The following is a 12,436-nucleotide window of genomic DNA, read 5'->3' on the forward strand; positions in this document are numbered from 1 at the left end:
TGTCAATGATCTCAAGGCAGCTGGGACCATAGTCACCAAGAAAACAATAGGTAACACACTACGCCGTGAAGTACTGAAATCCTGCAGCGCCCGCAAGGTCCCCCTGCTCAAGAAAGCACATATCCATGCCCGTCTGAAGTTTGCCAATGAACATCTGAATGATTCAGAGAACAACTGGGTGAAAGTGTTGTGGTCAGATGAGACCAAAATGGAGCTCTTTGGCATCAACTCAACTCGCTGTGTTTGGAGGAGGAGGAATGCTGCCTATGACCCCAAGAACACCATCCCCACCGTCAAACATGGAGGTGGAAACATTATGCTTTGGGGGTGTTTTTCTGCTAAGGGGACAAGACAACTTCACCGCATCAAAGGGACGATGGACGGGGCCATGTACCATCAAATCTTGGGTGAGAACCTCCTTCCCTCAGCCAGGGCATTGAGCTGAAGGTTTGGGGAGCTGAAGGTTTGAGTTGCCAAACGTCAGCCTCGAAACCTTAACCTCTATGGGCTAGGTGGGACGCAAGCGTCCCACCCGTGGTGCACTCCATCAACAGCAGGTGCATTTCAAGAGCGGCAAATTTGAATCCAAATAAATGTCAAAATTCAAATTTTTCAAACATACAACTATTTTACACCCTTTGAAAGATAAACATCTCCTTAATCTAACCACGTTTTACGATTTCAAAAAGGTTTTACGGCGAAAGCATAAATTTAGAGTATGTTAGGACAGTACATTTACAAGAGTTGTGTGTAATGTTTTGTCAATTCAAAGACAGGGTCACCAAAACCATAAAACCAGCTAAAATGATGCACTAACCTTTTACAATCTCCATCAGATGACACTCCTAGGACATTATGTTAGACAATGCATGCATTTTTAGTTCTATCAAGTTCATATTTATATCCAAAAACAGCGTTTTACTATGGCATTGATGTTGAGGAAATCGTTTCCCTCCAATAACCGGCAGTCAAGTCAGCACCACAAATTAAATAATTAAAATTAGAAAACATTGGTAAAATATTATATTGTCATTTAAAGAATTATAGATTTACATCTCTTGAACGCAATCAACTTGCCAGATTTAAAAATAACCTTACTGGGAAATCACACTTTGCAATAATCTGAGCACTGCGCCCAGAAAAATACGCGTTGCGATACAGACCAGCCGTCATGTTGGGGAGATCTAAAATCGAAAATACTATGTAAATAATCCATTACCTTTGATTCTCTTCATCAGATGTCACTTCCAGGTATCACAGGTCCATAACGAATGTAGTTTGGTTCAAAAAAGCTCATCATTTATGTCCAAAAATCTCCGTCTTGTTAGCACATGATCTAAGCCCGCCGGACTTCACTTCATGAACGAGGGGAAAAAATATATTTACGTTCGTTCAAACATGTCAAACGTTGTATAGCATAAATCATTAGGGCCTTTTTTAACCAGAACATGAATAATATTCAAGGTGGACGAATGCATTCTCTTTTATAACGTATTGGAACGAGGGTACCCAACATGAACTCGCGCGCCAGGTGTCTAATGGGCCATCATCTTCCATGGCTCTTGTTCGGTCAGATCTCCCTCCAGAAGACTCAAAACACTTTGTAAAGGCTGGTGACATCTAGTGGAAGCAATAGGAAGTGCCAAAATATTCCTCAGCCCCTGTGTTTTTCAATGGCATAGGTTTAAAGGTAATACAACACATCAGGTATCCACTTCCTGTCAGAAAATGTCTCAGGGTTTTGCCTGCCAAATGAGTTCTGTTATACTCACAGACACCATTCAAACAGTTTTAGAAAATTTAGGGTGTTTTCTATCCATATATAATAAGTATATGCATAATCTAGTTACTGGGTAGGATTAGTAACCAGATTAAATCGGGTACATTTTTTTATCCAGCCGTGCAAATACTGCCCCCTAGCCCCAACAGGTTAACTTCTTATGGGCAGGTGGGACGGTAGCGTCCCACCTGGCCAACATCCGTTGAAATCGCAGAGCGCGAAATTCAAAAAGACCAAATTCAAATATTTAACATTCTTGAAAATATATGTGTTATACATCAAAATAAAGCTTAACTTCTTGTTAATCCAGCCGCTGTGTCAGATTTTAAAATGGCTTTACGGCGAAAGCAAACCATGCGATTATCTGAGGACAGCGCCCCGCATACAAACACATGAAAATCATATTTCAACCAGGCAGGTGCGCCACAAAAGTCAGAAATAGCGATATAATTCATGCCTTACCTTTGAAGATCTTCTTCTGTTGGCACTCCAAAATGTCCCAGAAACATCACAAATGGTCCTTTTGTTCGATAATGTCCTTCTTTATGTCCCAAAAATGTCAATTTATTTGGCGCGTTTGATTCAGAAATACACCGGTTTCAAATCGCCCAACATGCCTACAAAGTATCTAATAAGTTACCTGTAAACTTGGTCCAAACATTTCAAACAACGTTCCTAATCCAACCTCAGGTACCCTAAAACGTAAATAATCGATAAAATTTAAGACGGAATACACTGTTTCTAATACCGGATTAAAAACAACGTGACGCACGCTCCAGTTCACGCGCATCAAAACAGTAGTCCACCTGGAGTGACACTTACAATGAACAGCCCTACTTCTTCATTTCTCAAAAGAAAAACATCGAACAATTTCTAAAGACTGTTGACATGTACTGGAAGCCATAGGAACTGCAACCAGGTTCCTAATAAAAAGGGTATCCCATAAAAAAACGATTGGAAAATTCTATGACCTCAATTTATTTTGCCCTGGATGGTTTGTCCTCGGGGTTTCGGCTGCCATATCAGTTCTGTTATACTCACAGACATTATTTTAACAGTTGTAGAAACTTTAGAGTGTTTTCTATCCATATCTACCAATTATATGCATATCCTAGCTTCTGGGCTTGAGTAACAGGCAGTTTACTTTGGGCACGCTTTTCACCCGGGGGTGAAAATACTGCCCCCTACCCAAGAGAGGATAAGAACATCACTTTTGTTAAACAATAATTAAAATGTCTTCCATCTTTGTCATGTTTTGCCAATAGCACCACCTAAAAATCCAAAGACATTATTTTCTGTTTGAAAACAAATTATTTTTCTGTCCTTTGTCTTTCAGAATAAAGTGTTGAACATTGATGCGCTGAAGGTCAAGCTGCAGGTAAGACAAATTGCTTTTGGGATTTTATAGCTTTTTTATTGATTTTAATTTTAATGTAATTATTGAATAGTGTGTGTGTCTTTCTCTGTGTCTTTCTGGTTGTTTGTGTGTGTGTGTGTGTGTGTGTGTGTGTGTGTGTGTGTGTGTGTGTGTGTGTGTGTGTGCATACGTGCATACGTACATGCATGCGTTTGCCTGTCTGTCCGCACTGTAACGGAAAACTATAGTTTATATGGTAATTTTGGTTATTATCAACAGTAAGATACTCTGAAATGTTTTACTGTAAATTCTGGTACATTTTGGGAAACTGTTGAGGGTGGGGAAAGAAGAATTGCTGTATTTTGAATGGTACTGTAAATCAACCCCACAGAATACAGTACCATACTGTATCTTTGGAGCGCCAAAAACATTAAAAAATGTTTTACCTTTATTTAACTAGGCAAGTCAGTTAAGAACAAATTCTTATTTACAATGACGGCCTAGGAACAGTGGGTTAACTGCCTTGTTCAGGGGCAGAACGGCAGATTTTAAAATGTAAAATGTGTAGGGGTCAGATTGGAGTAACAGCAACTCTTAAACTTTAAATGGTTGAGCATTTAGCCTTGTCCTTTTGGTCTGTTTTACCCTGTAGTTGCTGCCAGTTTGGAAGCCTTTGTAGAATTCTTAGATGTTCTATGTTTGAGCTGCTTTTGAAGCAAAAGTCCAATTGAAAACATTACTGGCATTGTTGAATTCAATTTTCATAATAGCAAGCTAAGACTGATGGTTTGGTTAGCTAAACTAGCAAGTCTGTTTGTTTGGTTACCAAGGCAACTACCCAGTCAACACGGTGGGTTCGGGCCAATTCCGTTTGAGACTCGGGGGACTCGGCATCGACTCGGACTCGGAGGGGCTTCATACGGGCCGAGCTCTTCCCGAGTCTGGCATAATCATATTACTCTGGGTTCCGGCTAATGGTACTCGGGCCGTGTCCACTTCAACATATCTGTCCCGATTAACTTTTTCAGAAGCAGGGCCATATGAGGTTTTTATTCGTCAGGTGAAGAAGAAGAAAAAAAAACGAATTAATGTAGTAATTTCACCTAGAATTTGCTCGGTCACTTACAAGCTACATTTCGGCACATTAGGCTATTAGATGGAGAAGCACCCTAGAGAATCTATGCTTTAAATTAATGATTTTTTAAAATCTCTACTCACACTAATTCTATTAATTTCAGTCCTTCGGCCAATCCTGGCATAATATAATGGCATTAGCGATTTTTAGGCATATGCTGTTGGCCACGTTAATTATAGGACGATTTGGGATACATGATCCACGACAGACAGCACATCTCAGTGTCATAGGCTATAGCCTATTTTTCTATGGTAGGCCTCTCTGTCAACGTCGATACATCCTGACAAAATATAACATATGTGTCGCCTAATGTAATTTTCTGGACCTTGTAAACTGTCGAGAATAAACCCATAACTGATCCAAATGGTTGTATAATCTGGGTTTTATTTGTCGGCATGAAACACAAAAGGATGTTGAGCGATTATACAAATTAGCCTACATAACTGCATTTTACAGCCTAGACAATATTTGTGTACTAACAATAAGACATTCATCATTGCACTGTGTTGTTGTAGCCTAGGAGGTAGATTAATTTTATTTTCTAATAATGTAGGCCTAATGATATCAATAGTGTAGCGTGCCAGGTGACCACGGAGCACAGCCTATATCTTCCATTTGATATAGGCCTATCTCTTCCATTTGATATAGGCCTATATCTTCCATTTGATAATCTGCTACTTAGGCTGAAGGAGTGATGCAGCCTACAACCATGCATGTTGAATTATTGCAATAGCCTATTCAACTGTTACAAATGTAATCTATATCCTATTAAAATAGCTAAATAAATAACGACCATGACAGTCAATGGAAAAAATAATGGCGCTCGAAATGTCATGATTGTGGGTTCAATTCAGGGGGTCACGAACTGAAAATGAATGCATGCATACTGTCGCTTTGGATAAAAGCGTCTGCTTAATGACACATTTATTATTTTTGCACACCTCATATTTGTGAGACATTGAACATTTTCCTGCATGGAACTTTTGACTGTATCTATGGTCTGTCTACGCATTCTGAGAAGACAGAAGAACATAACACAGCGTATCTAAAATGGGTAAGTTATGAATTTTATCATCAACTATGTTACTTTGTCATAGTGTTTCTGTCATAGTGTTTCATGACACATTTTGCTAAACCTGAACATAGACGAAGTTTAATTAAAGACCTCACATCACCAAGTCAACAATAGGCTACTATTTCCTGTCTTTTTTTAAATTTATTTTTTTACAAATCTCTGATTGGAATTTTCAACATAGTATATAGCAGCATACATGTATCGTCAATTGCCAATATCAATGCTTCCTGAAGTAACCTTAATAGGGAGCTAGCATTACCTCTAAAGGAACCAAAAACACACGATTCCTCAGTGGTGGCCTCTGCTGCTCGAGCTGTCTGCCTGACTTTCCAACGGTTGTTGTGAGAGTCAGTTAGTTGGTTAGCAGTCGAGGCCAGCCGGAGAAGATACCAGAAAAAATAGGTCATTGTAGCTATTTTATTTGTAGTACTGTATTGCGTCGCAGTCTCTAAATAGTTTGTGACATTGTAGCTAGCTTAATTTCTGGACTGGTCATGGTTGTTGTCAAAATTTCTCCATTAAAGTCAGCTAACGTTAATGTTAGCTAGCTATCTTAGCTAACTGTTAGAGCAGAGGTAGCTAGCTAAGTCAATATGTTTAGGGTCTAGCCTATGTGATATTAGGTAGCTAGCTAATAGCTAATTGAGGTAGCTAGTGATTTTGTTTGTAAAACATTGGTAGTCTAGCTAAGACTAGGCAAGAAAGCACCCAGCTAACATAGCTAGTTAGCTAAGAGTCACAGTTAGCTACGCTAGCTAGCTAACATTTGTTAGCTAGCTAGCTATGTCCAGTGAGTCACAAATTTCTAGCTTAGTGGTCGAACGCGGAACATTAACAGTTGACAGTCAATAGGTCAATCAGCTGCTGTCTTCTTTCATTGGAAAGCAAATCTATAAAAAAGAAGAAAATAAACTATAAGTAAAATGGAAAACAACATTCTATAGGTTGAATGATTTGTTTCCAGCTGACCCCATTCCTCACTTGAACCCCATGCGCCAAATACTCAAAATGTGAATCTGAAGGCTGACACCCTGAGCCTGAGCTGGTGTGGCTGGACAGTAAAGGAGTCAATCTCAAATGTGAAAACTGTTCAAAGGTGTGTAGACTTTCACTAGGCACTGTATACCCATTGATTCTTCAAGAAAAGAAGTTATACATTCATAGTTGAACTTTTCTTCCCTATCAGAACCAAACACAGGCCTGTTTAACCTCATAAGGATTGTATCCTTTTTTTCAATTTTCGCCTAAAATTACACCAAATCTAACTTCCTGTAGCTCAGGCCCTGAAGCAAGGATATGCATATTCTTGATAACATTTGAAAGGAAACACTTTGACGTTTGTGGAAATGTGAAGTTAACGTAGGAGAATATAACACATTAGATCTGGTCAAATGTAATACAAACCAAAAAACATTGTTCCATCATCTTTGAAATGCAAGAGAAAGGCCATAATGTTGCTGCGGGTGAATACCTGATCCACCTCTATGCAGACAACACCATTCTGTATACATCTGGCCGTTCTTTGGACACTGTGTTAACTAACCTCCAAACGAGCTTCAATGCCATACAACACTCCTTCCGTGGCCTCCAACTGCTCTTAAATGCTAGTAAAACCAAATGCATGCTTTTCAACTGTTCGCTGCCCGCACCCGCCTGCCCGACTAGCATCACTACTCTGGACGGTTCTGACTTAGAATATGTGGACAACTACAAATACCTAGGTGTCTGGCTAGACTGTAAACTCTCCTTCCAGACTTATATTAAAGATCTCCAATCCAAAATCGGCTGGAATCAGCTTCCTATTTTGCAACAAAGCCTCCTTTACTCACGCCGCCAAACATACCCTCGTAAAACTGACTATCCTACTGATCCTCGACTTCGGCGATGTCATTTACAAAATAGCTTCCAATACTCTACTCAGCAAACTGGATGCAGTCTATCACAGTGCCATCTGTTTTGTCACCAAAGCCCCTTATACCACCCACCACTGCGACCTGTACGCTCTAGTCGGCTGGCCCTCGCTACATATTCGTCGCCAGACCCACTGGCTCCAGGTCATCTATACGTCTATGCTAGGTAAAGCTCCGCCTTATCTCAGCTTACTGGTCACGATAACAACACCCACCCACAGCATGCGCTCCAGCAGGTATATCTCACTGGTCATCCCCAAAGCCAATACCTCCTTTGGCTGCCTTTCCTTCCAGTTCTCTGCTGCAAATGACTGGAACGAATTGCAAAAATCATTGAAGCTGGAGACTTATATTTCCCTCACTAACTTTAAACATCAGCTATCTGAGCAGCTAACCAATCGCTGCAGCTGTACATAGCCCATCTGTAAACAGCCCACCCAATCTACCTACCTCATCCCCATACTGTTTTTATTTACTTTTCTGCTCTTTTGCACACCAGTATTTCTACTTGCACATCTTTGTCTGCTCATCTATCACTCCAGTGTTAATTTGCTAAATTGTAGTTACTCCGCTACTATGGCCTATTTATTGCCTTACCTCCTCACGACATTGCACACACTGTATATAGACTTTCTTTTTTTTCTATTGTGTTATTGACTGTACGCTTGTTTATTCCATGTGTAACTCTGTGTTGTTTGTGTTGCACTGCTTTGCTTTATCTTGGCCAGGTCGCAGTTGTAAATGAGAATTTGTTCTCAACTAGCCTACCTGGTTAACCTCTACAGGATTGGTGGGACGGTTGAGCTAACATAGGCTAATGCAATTAGCATGAGGTTGTAAGTAAAAATAACATTTCCCAGGACATTTCCCATAGACATATCTGATATTGACAGAAGCTTACATTCTTGTTAATCTGACTGCACTGTCCAATTTACAGTAGCTATTACAGTGAAATAATACCATGCTATTGTTTGAGGAGAGTGCACAGTTATGAACTTGAAAAGTTATTAATAAACCAATAAGGCACATTTGGGCAGTCTTGATACAACATTTTGAACAGAAATGCGATGGTTCATCTGAAATGTTGCACATACACTGCTGCCATCTAGGGGCCAACATCTAAATTGCGCCTGGGCTGGAATAATACATTATGGCCTTTCTCTTGCATTTCAAAGATGATGGTACAAAAAAATACAAAAAAACGCATGTTTTTTTCTTTGTATTATCTTTTAACAGATCTAATGTTTTACATTTTCCTACATTCATTTCACATTTCCACAAACTTCAAAGTGTTTCCTTTCAAATGATATCAAGAATATGCATATTCTTGCTCCAGGTCCTGAGCAGTTAGATTTGGGTATGTCATTTTAGGTGAAAATTGAAAAAAAATGGTCCGATCCCTTAAAACAAACACGCTATAGCCTCAAAACATTTTTAAAACTATAATTTTTATATAATGGATGGCCAGTCCTTGCATCCATAGCTCCTATATGTTTTTGGTCATCCGGGATCTTTGGGCCGTCCCGTCCCGTCCCGTCCCTAACCCAAAACCCTAACCTTAACCATTACTCTAACCTTACACATAACCAAATCCCTTACCTAACCTTACCTTAAATGGGGTAGGGACATCCAAAGGATGCTGAATAGCAAGGACCATATGTTTATCATTGTAGAGCTGTATCCATTAATACTGGGCAGGGGACACAAGTTAAGAGAGACTGGTGTGAGAGACAGGCAGTGGCCTGACCATAGAATTAGGAATTAGAATACTATTATGACATAGATCACAGAAAATAGTTATTTTCCGAGGGAAATTGATCCGAGATCTTTACGGCCCGTGGCCCGCCAATTGCCCATCCCTGACCTAGAGTCCTGAAATTGTGTGCATTGGTCCCTCTTCTCACAAGGAGCAAATTTGCCTCAAGGACCCACAAGGTCTGTCAATATGGATTTTCCGCCATTTTGAATTTTTGAAAAGCCCTTAAATTACATCTCCTCCGGAAGCACAGGGCCGATTTGGATGAAAGTTGATATTTGGCATCTATGGACTAAGGTCTTTCAACGCAATATTTTCCAGACGAGTATGTCGAACAACTGACCTACCAACATTTATGTGAGTGTGGTCTGGCACATAAATGCATATAAATCAGACACGGATATTTGTATTGTAACCAATCTTGGCACACGTTCCAAACCCTGTCAAGACGCAACATATGCAAGCACATTCAGATAGACCACATGGTGGTCACTACAACAGGCACATATTTATATCTATTGATCTATTTGACTCAGTGTTGAAATTGAAAACCTCTGTGGTTATTGTGTTTATGTGCTTCCCATTTGAGGTCTGGATTGTGAATCCTAGGATTTTCTTGTGGTGTCAAAATTTGACTAATTGTTGTAACTATTTATTTTGCTCTTTTTTTCATTATTCAAATGTGCTGTTGGGAGAAACACTTTCTCTTCCAAGGCTACAGATGGAGAGATGGAGAAATTCGTCAGGAGTTGGCTGCAGCTTGCAAAGGAGAGGATCGAACACAGCAAGGAAAGGGTGGATAGACCCAGAGAGACATAGACACATTTACATACACTCATACATAAACGTTGTAAGTGATAAACACTGATGCTTTGTACATTATCTGGAAATAATGGACGACTTGGTTCTGCCCGAGTTTATTAGTTCCGGTTCATTTGCAGAGCGGACGCGTTTATCCCACTTATATACCACGGTTGCCAAAGAAAACAAGCACTGGTAAAAAATGACATGTTTTCAAGTAAATTCATACTATTTCATCCTTCCACTAATCCTGGTTGTTAGTTCTATCGGTTAGGTTGCTAGAGAAGCGGACTTGTTGTTCATTCTATTTGTTTGATTGCTGTGCAGGCAGGCAATGTTCTTATCCCTTGCTTGCTAGCTAGCCAACTATGGCTAACACAGTCGCGTCAACGCTGCAGATAGAATAACATCAAAGTACCTGCATTTGCATTTGTTTAAGCTGTTTTCTAGTGACATTTATTTGGATATATCCATGATACTGTACATACGTAGTGCCTGTTGAGGGATGACACCCACACAAAGTAAATTTCATCTATTTAAATAAAGTTTTAAAATCAGAAAATGTCATATTTTTTTCATGTTTATGTTGTTCGTAGTTTGGTTGATAGCTGCAATATTACTAGCGACATTTAATATCATATTACTACCTACATTTAATATAAATATATTTTTAGTGGTGGTGGGGGGTGTGGAATCGAGCGGATCTTGCCCTAAAATAGCAGCTTTGGTTTAGTTCGGGCTGACAGATCTGGGCCGAATGACTTGGGCCTGGTCTGCACCGTCATTCATTTCGGACTCGGGCCGGATTCGGCTGCCAGACCCCGGCCAGCAGTTTTTGATTTGTTATGCCGGAATCAGGCCAGGTTTGGGCCAGACGTTTGTGCTACCTGGGTACTGTCCTATCTAGTAAACTTGTTAGCTACTTCAGTGGATGTTGAACACATTTCTACCTGCAAATGAACACATTTCTAGCCAAGGTATAAAAGCGATAATCAACTCGGGGCTCTATGTGTTCTCTGGAAAAGAATGCAACTCTGTGGAAGGTGAGTTCCACTCCGCTAGCACGTCGTGGAACACATCTCCCACATTGTTCATTGTTTTCCTGAGAACGCATAGCCTCTTGTTGATTATCCCTTACCTGTTTGTCAGCCAAAGATTGATATCAGTATTGTGTAATCTGTGGTGGTAATGCGGCTATAGGAGCTGATAGTGTCCATTACTGAGTTCAGACAACAGTCACACTTGAATTACTTCTGTTCAGAGAGTTTGCGTAGTTCTTTGAAAGTAGAAAAAGTAATCATGATGGACTGGACATGACAGCAATTGCTCAATACTTTATGCGCTGGATGTGTTGGCTGTCTTTTATGTAACACGTTATCTATATGAAAATTGACAGAACCTTTGGCACAGCTTTCAGACGAGACAGGGATGGGTATCTATCTGTTATGTGTGTATGCGTGCGTGTATGTCTGCGCGCTTGTGTGTTCACTCGTGTGTGTGTGTGTGTGTGTGTGTGTGTGTGTGTGTGTGTGCGTGCATGTGTGTGTTCACTCCACAGGAGGTAGGTGGCACTTAAAAATTGGGGAGGATGGGCTCGTGGTAATGGTTCCCATGTGTTTGATACCATTCCATTTGCTCCGTTCAATACATTATTATGAGCTGTCCTCCCCTCAGCAGCCTCCACTGGTTCACTGTGTGTATATACTTGTGTGTGTGTGTATATATTGCGTCTTTGCATGTCTGTGTGTGTGTTTGTGTGTGCATGTGTGTGTCTACGCCTGTGTATCTACTGTACACTACATGACCAAAAGCATGTGGACACCTGCTCGTGGAACATCTCATTCCAAAATCACGGGCATTAATATGGAGTTGACCCCCTCTTTGCTGCTATAACAGCTGCCACTCTTCTGGGAAGGCTTTCCACTAGATGCTGAAACATTGCTGCTGGACTTACTTCCATTCAGCCACAAGAGCATTAGTGAGGTTGAGCACTGATGTTGGGTGATTAGGCCTGGCCCGCAGTTGGAGTTCCAATTCATCCCAAAGGTGTTCGATGGGGTTGAGGTCAGGGCTCTGTGCAGGCCAGTCATGTTCTTCCACACCGATCTTGACAAACCATTTCTGAATGGACCTTGCTTTGTGCACGAGGGCATTGTCATGCTGAAACAGGAAAGGGCCTTCCCCAAACCATTTCCATAAAGTTGGAAGCACAGAATTGTCTAGAATGTCATTGTATGCTGTAGCATTAAGATTTCCCTTCACTGGAACTAAGGGGCCTAGCACGAACCATGAATAACAGCCCCAGACCATTATTCCTCCTCCACCAAACTTTACAGTTGGCACTATGCATTGGGCCAATTAGCGTTCTCCTGGCATCCGTCAAACTCAGATTCGGCCGTTGGAATGCCAGATGGTGAAGTTTGATTTATCACTCCAGATAACACATTTACTCTGCTCCAAAATCCAATCAGGTTGAGCTTCACACCACTCCAGCTGAAGCTTGACATTGCGCATGGTGATCTTAGGCTTGTGTGCTGCTGCTCAGCCATGGAAACCCATTTCATGAAGCTCCCGACGAACAGTTATTTTGCTGACGTTGCTTTCAGAGGCAGTTTGGAAGTC

General features: G+C 40.7%; 1 protein-coding gene across 1 annotated transcript in view; it reads left to right on the forward strand.

The window, feature by feature from the left end:
* The window catches only part of LOC106589217 (ras-related protein Rab-26), a 104,043-nt gene that overhangs the window by 38,290 nt on the left and 53,317 nt on the right, over positions 1-12,436 (forward strand). Inside the window, exon 3 of the mRNA XM_014178937.2 lies at positions 3,117-3,158. Within this exon, the coding sequence (XP_014034412.1) occupies positions 3,117-3,158 (42 nt within the window). The remainder of the gene's footprint in view (positions 1-3,116; positions 3,159-12,436) is intronic.

Source organism: Salmo salar, chromosome ssa28 (assembly GCF_905237065.1).
Source record: "Salmo salar chromosome ssa28, Ssal_v3.1, whole genome shotgun sequence".
Taxonomy (NCBI): domain Eukaryota; kingdom Metazoa; phylum Chordata; class Actinopteri; order Salmoniformes; family Salmonidae; genus Salmo; species Salmo salar.